Here is an 18,434-nt window from a genome sequence, read left to right as displayed (position 1 = left end):
CCCCTCCCTCCTGCGCACCCCCCGCTCTAAAGCCGAGTGAATTGAAGCGGACGCCGCGCCGCTCCTCTGGCCGGTCTGCCCCTCGGGCTCCCCAGCCCGGGTGGCTTTGGGGAGGGGGGGGGCGACGCAGCTTTAAACAGTGGTCTTTTTTTCCCTTTGCCTTCAAGGAGGGGAGATTTCTCGCCTGCCGCTCGCGCTGGGGCTCGATGTGAATATATATTATGTCTGCCTGTTCTCCCCTCGTCGGTGGCTAAGGTAAGCTGGACTGAAATAGGCTATCAGTTTGTGAATGGCGGAGAGTATGTCTCAATGATTTATGGCCCATATGACTCCAATCTCGGTTCAAGAAGAGTTCACAAGCTTTAAGCTTCCTTCCACGCAGCGACTGACTCTCTCTCTCTCTCTCTCTCTCTCTCTCTCTCTCTCTCTCTCTCTCCCTCTCTCTCTCTCCCTCTCTCTCTCCCCCTCCCTCCCTCCCTCCCTCTCTCTCCCTTTCCGCTTCTCTCCTTTTCCTCTCTCTTCTCTTCTAGCATCCAGATCCAGGGCTGAATCCCCTCTCCCCCGTTTGCTAAGAAGAGCCTAACCTTTCTCTTTCCCTTTCTTATCCTTTTATTTTTTTTCTTCCTTTCGTTATTTTTTTTAAAGTCTTGGAAGATAGCCTATCCTCTCTCCTGGGGTTTCTCCAGCTATTGTTACCCTACCGGGCTCTCCCAGGAGTGTGTCTAGAAAGGTGGGGTTCTGGAGGGGGGGCTTGCCTCCCTTCTCTAGCGAGACCCTGAGGGGAAGCCCCGGAGCCACTGCCTCCATCCGACCCTTCAGAGAAGCCGTATGGAGCCTGAATTTTTCCAACATGGAGGCAAGGGAAATAGACTTGTTTGGCTGGGTAGAGCTGTTCCCCACCCCCCTCTTCTGGATCCCAGATTTCAGATCCACATAGCACCTTCGGGTTCCTTACAGTCCCATTGAGCCAGGCCTCTACGCCTTCCAGCTTGGAGCCCTGTTAGGCAAAGTCCCGGAGCAGAGTTGCTAAGGCGCCTTTAATTCGGTTACCTTCAGCGCCAAACTTGCTGCCGCGGAGCTCGGCCCGGCCCCGGCCCGATGTGCTTGGAACCTGCCGCATCTAAGCAGTTCGGCGTCCGGATCGGTTTCTCCTCGCCTCCTTGAGCCCGAGCAGGAGGCTGGTAGCTCTTCGCCAGTCACTGCCGCCGCAGCGGCCAGACAGCCCGCCAGCAGCGGCAGCTGGAGGCTCTCCGAATCCACAAACCTTCCTGGCCTTGTCTCACCGCCAGAGCAGTCTCCATTCTTTCCTCTCACATCTCTGGCTCCTTCGCTTCCCACATTCGCCTGGCCTCTGTCCTGCGATGGTTTCGGGCTTATTGCTGGGGGAGCGACAGAAATTTCGGCCCCAGACGTCTAGTCAAATTACTGGGCTTTTATTTGTTGTTTTTGTTTATAATTATTATTATTATTATTACCGTCATCATCATTATTGCTGTAACAACCATGTAGACTAAATAAAGCCAGGGCCCAGCCAGCTAACCCCCCTCCAAGGTTTTTATTTCATCCTCTTCTCTATCTATTAATAACAAACTCAACTGATGTCGGTTAATTAATTCTCCCTTTCAGCCAGGGCTGCTCCGAAGCTAATTTTGGTTAAATCATCAGAGGCTAATGGTAATAATAATAAAGGGATTGGGTCAGCCTGGTCAATTGAACTCCAGTCCTCCCTGGAAGGACCTGCTGCTTTGCAGACCCCTGTGTATTTCCAGAAACAAAAATTTCCCAGAAACCAATTGGAACTCAGGGCTACATCAGCTCCCTTTTAAGCATGGGTCTGTGTCCTAAAGGCAGGGGTTGCGTGTGGGAGGGGCTCACCCCACCTGAAGTTATTTATTTATTTTTTGTTTTGTTTTATTTTTACCAAGTTTTCTTTGGAGTTGACCAGCTGGGCTGAATGATATTTTAAGTTTTGCCCAAAGCACATGATACAGACAGGATCAGTCTGGAGGTTTGGAAGTACCCAGCAGCGGGCTGGAGAAGACACAGAGAAAGAGGAGATATGGTCAGAAATCTCGGAACAAATACAAACCCCCTGACATGGTTCAGATTTGTTTTTCTGGTGCACTTTAAAAGGCTGCATTAAAAGTGACTATAATTTTGTTTTATTTTTTGCTGTTGGGAACCTCAGTAAACAGCCTCCCCTTTTAATGCAGAGAAGAATACTGTTCAGATTGTTTTGTGAGTCTTTATCATCCTGAATAATTTCCCCCATCTCAGTAGAAAAGAGATTCCAACAGCTGCACTTTTTTTTTTCTTTTTCTGCTGAGAAATAAAAGAAAACAGACTGTTATGGAAAGGATTGGGGCGGGGGGGGGGGGACCCAAGCCAAATGGTCATAGCACCAACCGGTCTTGCCTGGGAAATCTAAACAATCATGGTCCATTTGGAGGCTCCACAGGGCCTCTGGCTGCTCCATCCCAGGCTGGCCTGAGCCAAGACTGGGGGTGGCTTCAGATGGGACAGAGATGGATGAAACTTGGTTCCACTGCCTCAGGGGTTAAAAAGTCTTTAAGAATTTTCTGCCTTAGGCTGCTCTGATCTTGGAGGGAAGGGTCCCAGATGAACTTGCTTTTCAGTCCGGCTTGGGTCCAAGATCTGCAAGTTCCTTCCAGGGCAGACTTTGCTTAGGTTGAAGGATATGGAAGGAGGAGAGACAGGAGGTAATGAGGCCTCCCTAAGGGAAGGAGGACCTCCGGGATGCTTTTATTTTAGAGTCTAATAGTGCCCTCTCCCTGGAATTGCCCCATCCCAGGGTTGGGGACTTGGGGGTGGTTAAGGAGAAATCGTAGGAGAGATCAGGGATTAGTGCGGCGCCAGAGACAGGCAATGGTTCACGAAGCAGTGGTGTTTATTCCTAAGCGTTCCTCGAAGGAGTGCTCCAGTCTTGATTTTTGTAAAAAAAATGGAAATGAAATTCGGTGGGGGATATTTTTCTCCTTTAAAATTAAAGTTGAAGTGAGAACTATCCATGCCAGGTCAGATACTTGGTCTCAGCGTCTGCTGCAGAGATACTGGCGTGGGGAGAAGAAAAAAGCACTATTGATGTCAGTTCCCTCTTTAGTTCCTAAGATGGATTCGAGGCCCAGTCCTCTTCTCCTCCTCTGTCTCTTCTCTCGCCCCGCAGGTCAGCCGCTTGGAACAGACCCGGGAGGAGGGGGGCAGAAAGGGGAGGGGGGTCCGGCGTGTCACGTGACCCCCAGGGGTGCCAATGTCCGGTCGTGAGGGTATCAGGCCCTTGCAAGTTGCCACCCACTGCCCGGGCCTCGCCCAGCGATGCAGAAAGCCACCTACTACGACAACACCGCAGCTGCGCTCTTCGGAGGCTACTCCTCGTACCCTGGCAGCAATGGTTTCGGCTACGACGGGCCTCCCCAAGCCCCCTTTCAGGCCGCCGCGCACCTGGAGGGTGACTACCAGCGCTCAGCGTGTTCCCTGCAGTCCCTGGGCAATGCGGCCCCACATGCCAAGAGCAAGGAGCTCAACGGCAGCTGCATGAGGCCAGGTCTGGCCCCAGAGCCCCTGTCCGCACCTCCGGGCTCACCCCCTCCCAGCGCCGCACCTACCAGTACCACTAGCAACAGCAATAACGGGGGCGGGCCCAGCAAAAGCGGCCCCCCCAAGTGCGGTGCCGGCTCCAACTCCACCCTCACCAAACAGATATTCCCCTGGATGAAAGAGTCGAGGCAAACGTCCAAGCTGAAAAACAGCTCCCCCGGCACAGGTACCAGCTCTCTGCCTTCCTAGTCCGTCAGCTTTTGTCCAACCCAGGAATGTCACTGTTATTATAGCATCCGACCCCAAGGCGCCCACAAGGCGGCCTGGAAACAATATTAGGTGGCTGCCTAGTGTTTTTTAGCTACCTCTCACCACCTGATGACCTCTGACCTGACCAACACCCAGTCCCTCCAACCATCCTTCCAAGAGTTTCCAGGAGGTGGGACGCTTGGCCTCACAGCCCTTCCCAAGGCCTCACCGCCTAGAGGCACAGAGTCATCAAGGATAGATTATTATTAAGTATGATTACTGTGGATATTAATCACCATCACTCAGGCAGCCTGGGGTCCCGGCCTGCAGCCACCAGAGCCTCTACTGTGCCACACTTCCAGGCCCTGCCCACCAGTGTCCAGTCCCTCCACCCCCACCCCCACCCCAAGGTGTTCCCAGTCACCTGTCTTGTAAAGAGGGCGGACAGAAGGGAGGAATCATTTCAGACTTGGATTTGGATATATGGGGAGGGGTGTGCGCACACACGCAAAAAACCTAGCCCTAAATAAATGGCCACGCAGCTCTGTCTGTGTGACATGATCAAATTTTCATAAGCCGGGGCAGTGAGAGGAGAACAGGTCTCTTAATAAATGCCACTATTATAGAGTGTCCGCTAATGCGACGGGAGGTAGGAAGGGGTGGGGGGGTGTAGAGGAGGAGGCGGGGACGCGAAGGGGAGGGCAGCAGGGCCTCCGAGTCCAGGCCTGGATTTATTAAGAAACGATGCATTCAATTTCGGCGTGTTCAGTAATTATCTTTTATTTCATTTTCTCCCCTTCCCACCCCTCCCCCTCGGGTCCAGCAGAAGGTTGTGGTGGTGGTGGCAGCGGCGGCGGCAGTGGTGGTGGCGGCGGCGGCGGCAGCAGCGGCGGGGGCGGCAGCGGCGGCGGGGGAGGGGACAAGAGCCCCCCGGGGTCGGCGGCGTCCAAGCGGGCGCGGACCGCGTACACAAGCGCGCAGCTGGTTGAGCTGGAGAAGGAGTTCCACTTCAACCGTTACTTGTGCCGGCCGCGCCGGGTCGAGATGGCCAATCTGCTGAACCTCAGCGAGCGCCAGATCAAGATCTGGTTCCAGAACCGCCGCATGAAGTACAAGAAAGACCAGAAGGCCAAGGGGCTGGCCTCGTCCTCCGGGGGTCCCTCTCCGGCCGGAAGCCCCCCGCAGCCCATGCAGTCCACGGCCGGCTTCATGAACGCCTTACACTCCATGACCCCCAGCTACGACAGCCCGTCCCCACCAGCCTTCGGCAAAGGCCACCAGAATGCCTACGCGCTGCCTTCCAACTACCAGCCCCCTCTCAAGGGTTGCGGCGCCCCACAGAAGTACCCCCCGACCCCGGCGCCAGAATATGAGCCCCACGTCCTCCAAGCCAACGGGGGTGCCTACGGGACGCCCACCATGCAGGGCAGTCCGGTGTACGTGGGCGGGGGTGGCTACGCGGATTCGCTGCCGCCCCCTGCCGGCCCCTCCCTCTACGGCCTCAATCACCTTTCCCACCACCCCTCGGGGAACCTGGACTACAACGGGGCGGCCCCTATGGCCCCCAGCCAGCATCACGGACCCTGTGACCCTCACCCCACGTACACAGACCTCTCCTCTCACCACGCACCGCCTCAGGGTAGAATCCAAGAAGCGCCCAAACTGACACACCTGTGATGTGAGGGGCGGGATGGGGAGGGCAGGGGAAGGGGGTGAGGTTAAGGGCCAGGGAGACGGTGGAACTGGGGGATGGGCGCGGTTTGGAGTCCTGAAAGAGGTGTGTGTTGGGGTTGTTGCCAGGTTTCCAGAAACAGAACAGGCCTGGGGTGCCTTCCCTACTCCCAGGCCCGAGGGGCTGTCTTTTAAGTCCTCCACGCCTGGTTCCATCTGCCTGCCAACACCCTTGGAAAGGAATCCACAGCAGGTTGGAGACGGACCACATCAATCCCAGGGTTCCCAGGGTTCCCGCACTACCAAGTTGGAATTTCACAGTGGAGAGGTGAAGTGGAGTCGGGCAGAGAGAGCCAGGATAGGCAAGCAGGGCAAAGAAGCACATTCAAAACTTTAATGGCTTGGCTATCATCAAGCAATCAACTTACCTTGCATCTCTGTGGGTAATTTCCCCCAAATCTTGATGATTATTATTTTTTTGTTCTCCCTTTCAGTCTCCTTATGAAAAATAAGAAAATACATTTAAATCTAAGGGCACAAAGTATGTTTCTCCCCTACTTCCCTGAAACTTCAATGTGCCACCCATCTACTTTATATTTCTTGCGGTGGCCATCATTTCTAGCCCTATGATTTTCTGCTCTAAGGACATTCCTATCTTCACCCCACCCCTATCGATTACAATTTTCAGAGGGCTCAGGGATGGCAAGATATCCTGAAAGTCAGAGCTGCCTATAATATAAATAAATATATATATTTTTTTCTTTTAAGGAAAAGCTAAGAGGCGAAGGCAGGCAAGCTGTCAGGACTGGAGCCTTGCCCTGATAGCTCGCTCTGCTCTCGCTCGCTCGACAGCCTCTCAGCTCCCACCCCATCCCACTCTCCACAGAAAGCTCTCCACTTTCCTTTTGCTTCTGTTATTCTCTTGACTTAACGTGAAAACAGGGTATATTTGAACAAACTGTCTGTCCTAGGCAGGTGCTGCAGCTGGGCCTGTGTCCCTTGCTCCAGTTCCTGACAGGGCATTCTTGTTGCACTTGGAGTTTACATTTTAATGGATATTAAAAAAAAAAAAAAACACAACTGTGAGAGTTGCCTGGGTCTGCAGAAGTCCAGCTTCGCTCAAAAAGCGTGTGTTCTAGTGAACATTTTCATATATATTTATTGGTTATAGCCTGTTAAAATATTTTCTTTTTTGTATTATTTATCCCCCTACATTATGTATTTATATGAGGGACAAAAAAGGAAAAAAATGTACTTTTTTAGTATTTACTTGTTATAAAGGATGTTGTGTTTCCTGTCATGTAAAACCAGCTATTTTAGTTTTTATTGTATTCTAGACAAGAGCTGTAGCTTTATGTTAAACTCGTACTTATGAGAAATTGTAATTAGTTCTAAAAGGCATGAACTCAGCTCCTAAATGTCACTGTATAGCCCTGAATTTGTAGAGATAAGAAGTTAATTCTCTCTTGGAGCTCTCTCTGTTCTTCCGTAGTTATTTTTTCCTTAGTTAAGAGAGTTGTCTGTCAAAACAATTCTTGAATAAACTTTCTGTTATCAATTTTATCTTGTCATGGTGGTCCAGTTCAGGTTGCAGAAAAAGGCTCTAATGGCCGAACGTCCCCTAGCAGGAGGGCACTGGTGACACTTGCAGGCCTCTTTGCCCACTGCTCAGGCCCCTGGGTCCCCTTCCTAGCATTTCCTCCTGGTTTCAACTCAGTATTTGACATTCATAGCAACCTGGACCATTCTGGGAAGTTCTTCAGCTAAGGTTTAAGTAACAGGCTTGGAGGGGTGGGGGAGGGGTGGGAATCTTGGGAAAGTCGTTCAGCTTCTTTGTCTGTTTTCCCTGGTCACTGGCCCCGTTTGTTTGTCCCTTTGGCCACCACCTCCGTGCACCCCTTTGCTCGCACAAGCCAACCCCAAATCTAGTTTCTTACTGCTTCCTCCAAGCAACCTAAACTTCATGTTCTCTTCCGGAGCTACAAAGAGGCTGTCACGTGACCCGAAGCCCAACCATCATTGGGTCTAAAATGAAAACAAAGGAAAATGATTAATCTGGGGGGAAAAACAATAACAAACCGAGGCCTAGACTTCTTAGGTCAAGCTTTAAAACTAACGTGAAATTCAATCATTAAATGAAACCCAGGGCAGAGGATAGAGGTGGGCTGGTCAAATTTCTCCTGCCTGCGAAGAGAAGGGGGTGAGGGGAAGCTGTAGAAACCAAACGTAAATAAAACGGTCCCCAGGCTAACATGAGGCTCTGTTTCCACGATGCTTGGGAAAACTTCATTTCTTAGTCCCGGTTCCATAAAAGTTTTATCACAGTGGAGCGAGGGTGGAGAGAGGGTCTGTCAAAGATGAAATGTCACCACCGCATCTCAGTATCCGATAAGAGCGAGGAGACAGAGAGGCTGAAATATGGAGTTAATTCGTTGAAAGAGAAGCGATGGCCGCCCGCTGAAGAGTTACATAATTCTAATTGTAAGCGATGAACCCGCATTGCTTAATTAGGAGCATATATTTGGTGGTAGTGGTGATGTGGGGTGGGGGTGGGGGGGCGGATAAGAATCGTTCCAGGCCTTCAGCCTTAAAGCGAGGGTTGATTTTCATTTTTATGCTGTATTCTGGCAGTCCAAGGTTAGTAATTACAGTCTTTATGCAACAATAAATAACAATAAAAAAACCTGAATAATAAGCCCCCTCCTCGCCAAGTAGGATTTTTTTTTTTAAACTGGACTTGGTTCATCCAGGCAGCAAGCAATTTAGCATTGGGTCAGGCTATAAATTAAAGGCAGAGGCGCGTGCAAAGTTTGATTGGGATCAAATAACGCTCAAGGGTCTGTCTTTCTTTTTCTCTTCCTCTTCCCTGAATAACATTTCTGAATGATATAACCATGGGAAGGGTCGTGCTTGGCTATGGGGGAAGGGTGGATTGCTTATTTATCTAGCTGGAGAGGAACCCGATAAGAGAGAATTTAGCTAGATATACTGATATATTGTGGCTTGGAGCTGGGACTCTAAACAAAAACAGGACCTACCTTTCTGTTTTCCAGACTCCAGGCACTCATCTAAAGCTGTTAAAAAACATGGATAAAAATCTGTGCTGTAAGGTAGCAGACAGGGCAGGAGGGAGGTCTCTGGAAGGGAGGGTTCTCTAGGGTCCCCCTTTAACACCCAAGTTTTCTACTGTTCACTAATCTGGCCGTAAAATCTGTCATCAAGGGTTAGAGAGCTGTATTTCCTACAGGACAGTTTGGGCTCTGGTTGCCTTAGAAGATCCTTGGATACTGCAGCCAGCTGGAGGTGCCCAAGGTTGCAGCCAGGGCCAGGGAGAAGGCCCTCTCCTAGGCCTCTCTACAGGACTCCTTCCAGAAAGCTACCATTTGGAGTCTCCTCTGCTAACCGCCATCCAGGAAAATATATATCTGTATTGTTTTGTTTTGTTTTAGCTGAGCCACACACTACCCTCTCAGGCCCGCTGGCCTAGTTAAGAGCAGTTTCCCAAGAGCCTGCCTCTTTCTGCCCTTGCAACCACCACCCTCCCCCGCTTCCCGGCAGACTTCTCTGCCTTTTTCTTTTCTTTCTTTCTTTAAATACTCACCACCACCCACGCGGACGTTACACTGACAGAAAGTTTCTAGTTCCAGCTCTCCGCTGAGCTGCCATTTCTCTGCTAACCAGCCTTCTCCTCTAGGCAAGGCGGCAGAGAGCGAAGAGGGGGAGGGGGGGCCAGAGCCGTGGGAGTTCTCCGGGCAAACTTTCCACCCAAGTTAGCGCCTTCCCTCTGTCCCCATTTCCCATCTGTTTCCTAGATCTCCCAGAATCACCTTTCTCTCTGTCTATTCCCTCCCTCAGGCCTTTTTAAGGGACGTGGAATTTAGGCTGTTCCCTCTGCTTTCCCAAAGAGCCAAATTCTTTGATGCAATCGAGGGAGCTGTCAGGGGGCTAAGATTGATCGCCTCATCCCCTCTTGGTCCCTCTGACCTACTTATTTAAAAATCTTCCCCAGGTCGACTTTTCATTTTCAGCTTTGAGGCCTAGTTTCCCACCGACTTGCTTGTGTGGTTCTGAGGTTTTTGTTTTTGTTTTTGTTTTGCCTCCTTCCTCTAGTAAATCACAATATTCTAAAGTTGAGCCTACCACAGGCTCCTCACAATTAAATACATTACATCCCCCCCCCTTCTCTGGTGGCCAAAAGCAGAATATAATCTCAGTGGTGATCAATATCCCCTCCTCCCTCACCATCTTTAGGAAATTTTTTCTTACCAGGGATTTAAAAAGTAGCCCAGAGGCAAATATAGAGGGGGAAATCCCTTTGTCCAGAGGGAGACTGTGCATTGGTTTTAGCTTTGAAAGTTTAGTGGGTGGCTACCTTGGTGCCCTGGATATAAACATAGGGACACCTGGGGACTGTGAATACATCTGTCACCTTTGACCTTCTTAGACCCTCCTATTGCCAGGGTTAGGGTGTCACAGTGTGAGTACAGATGACCCCAACAGGAAGGCAAGTGGACCTAAGAAACTGCTCGTAAATACTGAGCAGAATAGAGCTCAGAGCTCAGAGCTGGAGAGGTAAGTCCACGCCCCAGAGTGCCCTTGGCATCTCTCTCCCTGCTGTGTGCCAGCTCCTTCATTTCTTAAGTGTGAATTAAGCTTTCAGAGGGTGGGTGGGCTGCTGTGGCTGGTGAGTTCTGGTCTTCCTCCATCTCCTTTGGGATTTTTCACCTTATTACTGACCTTTCCCCAAGGTGTGGAAGCTTCTTTCTAATCCCACTTCCTCCCAAATGAGCTTTGTTTCTTTTGGGGGCTGAGGTGGTGGTGGGGTAAGAGGCTCTTGATAGCCACATAAAGAAAGCATATTTAACTGCCTCCATGTCTCCCTTAAATGTGGTTGTTTCCCACCACCACACAGTCTCTAAAGGGAAGGAAGCGGTTCTTCTGGCTCTTCTGGGAAAAGAGAGCCATTGGGGAGAGTGTGGGGTACTGATGTAGGAATGGGGATAGAGGAGGAAGCCTTATGACATCCAGGTCGTGGTCCTCTGGAGTTTTTGAATCAATTAAAGCAAATAATGCCTGTGTTTTCCACCAGGCCCAGACGAGCGATTGGCGGAGACCGGTCCCGTGACCATGAATTCCGTGCAATTTCGTCGGAGTCCTGGGTTTAATAGAGAGAGTCCCCATACGCTTGTATTTATCAGCAATATACAATTATAAAGGCCTAAATTTAAAAAAAAGAGAGAGAGCGCGAAATCCCCCTCCCCCGCAACATCGCTCCATTGCATAAACCTGGGGGGGGGGGCGGGAGAGGGGGTCCCTCTGATCCTCCCTTCTGACGCCCCCCCCAGCAGGCCCCCTCCCCCACCATTGAAAGCCATGAATTTTGAATTTGAGAGGGAGATTGGGTTTATAAACAGCCAGCCGTCGCTCGCCGAGTGTCTGACTTCCTTCCCCGCTGTCTTGGAGACATTTCAAACTTCATCAATCAAGGAGTCGACATTAATTCCTCCTCCTCCTCCTCTGGAGCAAACCTTCCCCAGCCTCCAGCTCGGCGCCTCCACCCTTCAGAGACCAGGGAGCCAACAGCAAGCCGGAGATGGGCCTGCTCTGCAGCCACCGCCGCCACTCCCCATCGCCCCCCCAGCCCCCGAGTTCCCCTGGATGAAAGAGAAGAAATCCGCCAAGAAACCCAGCCAATCCGCCGTATCCCCCTCTCCAGCCGCCTCCTCGGTCCGGGCCTCCGGGGTCGGATCACCATCAGGTGGGTAAGCGTGGTAGGGGCGGGGTGAGGGGCAGTTGGAAGAGAAGGGGAGCATGTGAGGTGATGGGGATCCTGGTGGGGTACCCTAGGTCCAGGGATGGGGCTTAGGGAAGCAGAGTATCCCGCTGGGGTTCAGGCCTAGCCACTGCTAGCACCACCTCCTACACACAGAAGATTTTGGAAGCTGATTGAGGGTGGGAAGGGTGCGCTTTTTTTTTTTTTTTTAATGTGCTTAGAAGAAAACGATTCGATTGAAGTGTTTCCCCGTTTTCTGTGTAGTGGAATGAGTGTGCCTGGTATTGAATCTGGGGCCTGGAAACGCTGCGATCCTTCTAGCTCTCCTAAACGTAGGGGAGAAGAGGGAATTCAAAAACTAGGAAGGAAAGGGAAAGCAATCTGATCCTTCTCCTCAGGTTGAGTTGCAAAGTTCCGAATTGAGGGGTCCATTGGGAGGACTGGGGGAAGGAGGCTCTGTGATTCTGGGAGCTAAGAGAAATTGCTCCCCGCCCCCTACGTGGCCCGTGGGCGTCTCTGAAGGCACCGACTTGACCCGGGCCGGGTCTGCCTATATGGAAAAGCACTAAAAACAAAACCCAAATAAACAAAAAACCAAAGACACAGAGGGAAGCGCTGTAGGAGTGGGGCGGGAGTCCTAGTAGGACTGTTGACAGTCTTTTTAGTCGATTGGGTGCTCCTGATCTCAGCTAAACCGAGGCTGCGTTGAGACCTCTCTGATAACACAGGGGTGCTTCCCCCCCCTCCCGGCCCCCCGCAGATGGCCCCGGACTGCCAGAGAGCGGCGGCAGCGGCTCCCGCAGACTGCGCACGGCCTACACCAACACGCAACTGCTGGAGCTGGAGAAGGAATTCCACTTCAACAAGTACCTGTGCCGGCCGCGGCGCGTTGAGATCGCCGCCTTGCTGGACCTCACCGAAAGGCAGGTCAAAGTCTGGTTCCAGAACCGACGCATGAAACACAAGCGGCAGACGCAGCATCGAGAGCCGCCCGACGGAGAGTCAGGCGGGCCCAGCGCCCAGGAAGACGCGGGAGAGCCACCGGAGGAGCCCACCGCCAGCCCCGGCGACGTCGCGACTCAGCAGCTGCGGCAAGCCTGCTTCCACCCGGTCGAGGCTGCGCAGGGACCCCGGGGCGCACTGCCGCCCGCGCCGCCTGCCACCGCCCTCGAGAGTGTAGGCGCATTGAGCCCCGGCTGCACAATGCTCAGAGCCCCAGGCCTGCAGAGCGAGCCCCTACCCGAAGACGCCTGCTCCGAGCGGCAGGATTCACCGTTCCTGCCCGACCTCAACTTCTTCGCTGCAGACTCCTGTCTCCAGATGTCCGGCGGCTTTTCGCCCAGCCTGCAGGGCTCGCTCGACAGCCCGGTGCCCTTTTCTGAGGAAGAGCTGGACTTCTTCACCAGCACGCTCTGTGCCATCGACTTTCAGTTTCCCTAACTATTTTCTATCTTTGGTCCTTTCCATCTGGTCCTCATTGGCTGTTGGGGGAAAAAAAATCGGGCCTTCTCAACTCCTAGTCACATTTATGTGTTTTGTTAAAATCCAGGTATTAACGAATTAGCGTTTCATTCCTTTTCACCTTTTAAACACACACACACACACACACTTCCACTTGGTAAAACTCCTTCCAACGAAATCTCAGGAATAATTAAACTCTAGCGGGAGAGGGTTTTCTTACAAAGAACTAGAGGGACCTATTTTCCTCTTTTTTAAGTTTTAGATTGTAGATTATTTATTAAAATTGTTTAATAATAGGAAAGGGGGAAAGTATTTATTGTACATTATTTTCATAGAGTAAATAAATGTCTTTATAATACGAAAACGAGTGTTTGTATTGGGATCCAGCTCTTTTGGCCAAGTCCCTACAGCCGGCCAGTCTTTGCTTTTCCAAGGCCCTGCTTGAGGTTGGTTTGGCTCCGGCTCAGGAGACCCAAGCGAAGGCTTGGTCCCATCTCCCAGGCTGGGAAAGTCCGGGTTGTACAAAAGGAGCCCTGCTTGGTGGCTATTTCTTTGTCCAAGACACCAGGAAGAGTTGTGAATTTATGGAAGCTCGACCGCCCTGTCATCTGTCGACGGACGGCCTCCCAACCCTAGTCGGATGTTCCCTGAGTCCCTGCTTGGAAATAAATATGGGGCGGGTGGAAAGACAGCATTCTGGGGGACAGAAGCAGGTACAAGAAAATGTCTCAGAGGCCAGCTTTGAGCCCTGGAGGCTGCGCAGAGGGTTAAAGGAATTGAAGAAGGAATCCTCAGGCTTGCTGGCCGGCCGGCTTCAGGTGCAGGAGCCAGGCGGCAATTCCGCAAGCTTGGGTCAAGGCCTGCGCCGTGCGCCTGGTGCTGGCAGGGTGGGCTCCGGGTCGTTGAGGACTGGAATGGGGCTTAGGAATTTTGTAGGAAAGAAGGGAAGCTCGGGAGTGGTAGGAGGTGTTTGGCTCAAAGGAGTAGCGTGGCGAGTCGCAGCCAGAGCAGGAAACAGGGACGATGCTCAAAATGGCGCTGGGCCGGGCGGCTTGGAGCACAGGAGAAGCAACTGTGGCCGCCATGACAGCGGCTGCGGGACGCTCGGTCCCGCTCCCCGCCCGCCCCCACTCCCACTTTCTTCAGGCCAGATCTTTCACACCGAAGAAATGACAGTCTGGGAGCCTCCCACCAATTGTGGGGTTTTTATTTTATTTGAGAGAGAGAGAGAGAGAGAGAGAGAGAGAGAGAGAGAGAGAGAGAGAGAGAACACTGCAGAGTTCCCGTGCAGTAGGAGGGGGAGGCGAGCATTGGGTCCTGGGACCACTTCACCCAGTGTGGCTTTTTGCTCTGGGCCTTGAATACGCGCCAGGGCGTTTTCCAAATGCAAGCCCACCTGTCTAGACCAACAGCTTCATTTTCCATCCCAACACTTCTCCTCTCCTTTTGCCCTCCCCCCACCCCCAATCCCCAGCCCCCTTCCCAGCCCCGTAAACTCAGTGAAGGCGAGGCAGGGATCCTCTTCCCCATCTGCCTCTTGGTTCTCAGGAACTAGGAGATTTAAGGGACCCTGGAAAGACATCCATCCTCCTCAGGTTTATTTAATATTTCTCGGACTCAGAAACAGATACCTACCTCCCCGGCAGATGTTGCCTTTTTAAAAGGCAGTTTATTTCCTAGGCCTCCCAGACTCCCCCCCCCCCCCCCCCCCCCGCCCCCAGCAGAAGCCAATGTAGGTGGTGACTTGGAACTCTAGGCAAACCCACTGCATTTCTTTTCCACAGGTCCCTCAGTGTGGGAAGTACACACGTTTTTACTAGGCTGGCATTTAATCCCTTAAACTGTCTTAATACAGAATTCACCTCATGCATTAAATAATCTTATGTCATGTTAAACTGCACTTATTTCTCTCATAAATAAATTAATATAGAACAATTAGATGTGTTATTATAATAATATCGTGTATCTTATTACTTTATTTTCTCTCATAAAATATATAGGTATGAAATAAATTCAATATATTAAAGTAATAATACACAGCTTATTGGCTTGTGTGTTTATTTTCCTCATAAATAAGTGAATATATAATATATTAAAACCACACTATACATCTCATTGGGCTGTGTGTTTATTTCTCCATAAAATATGTCTACAGGCAGTGTTTAACATCTTAAAAATCACAGCACATAAGCCATCTCTACGCTAGCAAAATGAAAGACTTATCAGCTGGGGCTTTGATTTCTATGGATAGCCAAACTAGATAATTTAGTCTAATTAAAAATGTTCTTGCAGCTATATCAGGTTGCTACAAAGATCAAGAATACCAGAAAGACCTCACTAATTATCCACCTTCGAGCTTTCTTTTTTGTCTTTTGAGAACATCCTTTATCAATGCCACAAAGAAGGAGCTTCAGAGAAGTGCATTCAGTGATGCTGGTCTGTAATACCCAGGGATCCCTGCGGTGTCAGTCATTTCTGTAGATGCTGGGTCCCTCTAAGGCAGGCCAGGCTCATCAGTACCTGAGCTAGTTAGAAAACCAGAGTCTTAGGCCCCACTCCAGACCTACAGAACCTGAACCTGCAATTTAGCAGATTTCTAAATGATTTATAGGTACATTAAAGTTTGAGAAGGACTGCTAGGTTACATTGCTACCTGGATTTCTGTTTTCCTCCACACTTAAGAATTTGTGAGAGCTGGGTTGGTGGTACATACCTATAATCCTAGCACTCAGAAGGGAAGAGGGCTACATAGGCTAGGCCGTCTTAAAATAGAAAGCTGGGCGTGGTGGCTCATACCTGTCATCCCAGACCTCAGAAGGCTGAGGCTGGAGGACTGCAGTGTTTGAGACAAGACTAATTTACATAGACTCGCATACATCGACTTCTAGGCCAACATAGACTACAGAATGAAAGTCTATCTCAGAAAAACAAAAACGGGGGGCGGGCAGGGGGATCAAAAGGGGGTGGGGCTGGAATGTTAGTTGATGCATCGGGTAAGAACTGCTGCTTCTGCAGAGGACCTGAGTTCAGTTCCTACACCCACACAGCAGCTTACAACTGTTTCTATTTCCAGTTCCAAAGGATCTGACCCTCCACTTCTGAACCCCACAGGCCAACAGTCACACATGTGATACACAGACATACATTCAGGCAAACATCCACGCATACAACAATAAAATCAGTAAATCTAAAACAAAGCAAAGACAAAACAAAACAAAAAGAAAGACATGAAAAAGGTATGAGAGGGAAAGAAAAACTTTGGATCCATTTTATTTAGCTACTACCTTCCAATTACTCCAACCTCAGTTGTTCAGAGGACATAGAATCTTCGCTACTGCTTGAAGTTATACCAGACTTGCTTTTTCCTATTAAAATGAAGGGGTGCAGCAAAGTTCATTCTACCTGCTTAGATTCATGTATTTCCTGTATGTTAGGAGAAAATCACTTTCAATCCAAGAAATCAGGGCATCCACCTTTCCTCTTTGGTGATTATTAGAGCAGAGTTGAAATTCTGTTTCCAAGAAACACACAACCTTTCTGTCTCTGCCCTTTCTCGAATTCACAAACTCCCCATCTTTGGTGATACCCTGGGAAAATATAAGAAGCAATAGTTTTCCAGAAAGAAGAGCTACCCATCTTTGTTTTCCTCTCTCAATTTCAAAATCAGGGGATCCCTGTCAATATGGGCTTCTTCCCACTTAGCTGTTTTCTCTTTTCATCTCCAGGGTCATTCTGTCTGCTTTATCCTGAGGTTTTGCAGTTGAATATAAGAAACAGGGAGAGCGGCCGGGCGGTGGTGGGGCACGCACGCCTTTAATCCCAGCACTTGGGAGGCAGAGGCAGGCAGATTTCTGAGTTCGAGGCCAGCCTGGTCTACAGAGTGAGTTCCAGGACAGCCAGCCAGGGCTACACAGAGAAACCCTGTCTCAGAAAAGAAAAAAAAAGAAAAAGAAAAAGAAAAAGAAAGAAAGAAACAAGGAGAGCAAGAGTGGTTCCTCAGTAGGGTGGTTGACCCTCCAGTGGTGGCAGCTGACCCTCCAGTGGTAGCAGCTGACCCTCCAGTGGTGGCAGTTGACCCTCCAGTGGTGGCAGCTGACCCTCCAGTGGTAGCAGCTGACTCTCCAGTGGTAGCATCTGACCCTCCAGTGGTGGCAGCTGACCCTCCAGTGGTAGCAGCTGACCCTCCAGTGGTGGCAGCTGACCCTCCAGTGGTGGCAGCTGACCCTCCAGTGGTAGCAGCTGACCCTCCAGTGGTGGCAGCTGACCCTCCAGTGGTGGCAGCTGACCCTCCAGTGGTGGCAGCTGACCCTCCAGTGGTGGCAGCTGACCCTCCAGTGGTGGCAGCTGACCCTCCAGTGGTGGCAGCTGACCCTCCAGTGGTGGCAGTTGACCCCTTCGGTGGTGACAGGTTTATTCCATCCTGACTAGGACAGGATTCCTCTTGGGTCAGAACCAATTGTGTGCAGCCTGTGTCCCAGACAGGTTCTAAACTGGCTGTGGCTGGAGTGGGAAAGCCCAGGAGCTGCTGCTGGTCAGCCTGCTATGCTCTTTAGTGACTCCTTGCAAGAAGAATGGCTCATTAATACTACAGTGAAAGCAAGAGACTATTAAACTGAGGAATTACTTGCAATCGTGATAACCCAGAGTCATTTTAAAAAAAAGTTAGCTTAAGTCTGGGCAAGTCTCTTCCTCTTTCTGAACCTTTGTTTCTTTCTGTGAAATAAATGGAAGAGTTAAATGTTTCTAATTCAGTCTCCATTAGTTTATGGTAATAGTATATGTATTAGTCTTCTCAGGTGCTGTTGGGAAGTTTATTATGGCTGGGGTTACATGCACTAAAGTGACCCTTGGTGTTTGACAGTAGCCTACCTCCACATTTTTGGTAGGGGCATTTTGACAATATGTAATGTGTAGCTTTACACCTCCAACCATGTTCACAATAGTTTGTTTACATCTTTTCAATAAGCATGTCATTAGATACAGTGTTATGTGTCTGGAGTTACATAGTCATTAAACATAGTATTCAGAAATGTCCTACCAAGGGTTTCTGTGGCTTTCATCCTTTGCCATCTTTCTCAATATTTGACTATGTTTACTATTATTTAAAACATCTAGACCATTTCATTTAAAAAGAATCACTGAAATTCTTCTTTGATGTATGGTATAATAGACTTTTATCAGGTTTCCGGGTATGGGAACATAGGCACAAATTATAAGTTTTCTAAACAGTCCTGCTGAATCTTGGTGTCCAGCATTCTTCCAGACCTCTGAGAAGTATCATGGTCCCTACTGCATATCTTCCTGAGAAGTGCTGTCAATCAAATGTATGTTCTTGGTTTGATGAGGGGTACCTCTGAGGCCCCTACTTTATCCTTTCTGTCTCCTGTGGTCACTACAGCCCAGATCCCCCATTGGCCTCCCACTGGCCATGCCCAGCTGTCCATTCTCAGTGGTGAGACTGGAATTTCATTAGTCTTTCCTCAGAGCATAGATTGAATAGGGAAGGAGTCAGTTCTATTGCAACCTTCAGCTCCCACCACTACCTAATTTGAGAAACCAATTCGGACAATCATTCAGTTCTAAATTTAGCTTGATCAAGCTTTAAAAATATATCATCATCATCATCATCATCGTGTAAGTGTGTGTGTGTGTGTATACGTGTGTGTAGGTAGTCAGATCTTATCTTTGTGAGGAGGTCAGAGAGAGCTTTGTCAAATTGGTTCTT

At 50.1% G+C, this 18,434-nt stretch overlaps 2 protein-coding genes and 1 long non-coding RNA gene across 9 annotated transcripts in view; 2 read left to right on the top strand and 1 right to left on the bottom strand.

Annotated features, from left to right (window-relative positions):
- The window catches only part of Hoxb3 (homeobox B3), a 33,871-nt gene extending 26,833 nt beyond the window's left edge, over window positions 1–7,038 (top strand). For 2 of the 3 annotated variants that reach the window (XM_052194860.1, XM_052194861.1), the window contains 3 exons: window positions 168–255; window positions 3,185–3,781; window positions 4,628–7,038. In XM_052194860.1, coding sequence (XP_052050820.1) covers window positions 3,334–3,781; window positions 4,628–5,481 — 1,302 coding nt within the window. In that variant the 5' untranslated portion in view covers window positions 168–255; window positions 3,185–3,333 and the 3' untranslated portion in view covers window positions 5,482–7,038. The remainder of the gene's footprint in view (window positions 1–167; window positions 256–3,184; window positions 3,782–4,627) is intronic. The other variant, XM_052194862.1, reaches the window with a different exon arrangement.
- Window positions 4,808–12,583, bottom strand: LOC127693759 (uncharacterized). 5 transcript variants are annotated; one of them, XR_007979749.1, is made up of 6 exons: window positions 9,077–10,738; window positions 8,514–8,549; window positions 7,413–7,500; window positions 5,904–5,973; window positions 5,416–5,706; window positions 4,808–4,889 (listed from the first exon to the last, which is right to left on the bottom strand). It is a non-coding gene; the product is annotated as an uncharacterized LOC127693759 (long non-coding RNA). The 5 variants fall into 5 exon arrangements; XR_007979747.1 differs by having other exon boundaries at window positions 5,416–5,973; XR_007979750.1 differs by lacking the exons at window positions 8,514–8,549; window positions 9,077–10,738 and adding an exon at window positions 12,489–12,583 and having other exon boundaries at window positions 5,416–5,973.
- Window positions 10,800–14,385, top strand: Hoxb2 (homeobox B2). Its single transcript, XM_052194863.1, has 2 exons — window positions 10,800–11,233; window positions 12,009–14,385. The coding sequence occupies exons 1-2, from the start codon at window positions 10,849–10,851 to the stop codon at window positions 12,686–12,688; spliced, it is 1,065 nt and encodes a 354-aa protein (XP_052050823.1). The 5' UTR covers window positions 10,800–10,848; the 3' UTR covers window positions 12,689–14,385.
- The last annotated feature ends 4,049 nt before the right edge of the window (window positions 14,386–18,434 follow it).

This window comes from Apodemus sylvaticus, chromosome 10 (genome assembly GCF_947179515.1).
Source record: "Apodemus sylvaticus chromosome 10, mApoSyl1.1, whole genome shotgun sequence".
Lineage (NCBI taxonomy): Eukaryota > Metazoa > Chordata > Mammalia > Rodentia > Muridae > Apodemus > Apodemus sylvaticus.
This window is presented reverse-complemented; position numbering and strand designations above follow the sequence as displayed.

What these genes read in the sequence shown, in the direction of transcription:
- Hoxb2 (XM_052194863.1), top strand. Translation starts at nt 10,849, where the DNA reads ATGAATTTTGAATTTGAGAGGGAGATTGGGTTTATAAACAGCCAGCCG. An exon ending in CGGGGTCGGATCACCATCAG is followed by an intron (nt 11,234 to 12,008) that starts GTGGGTAAGCGT and finishes GGCCCCCCGCAG; the next exon opens with ATGGCCCCGGACTGCCAGAG.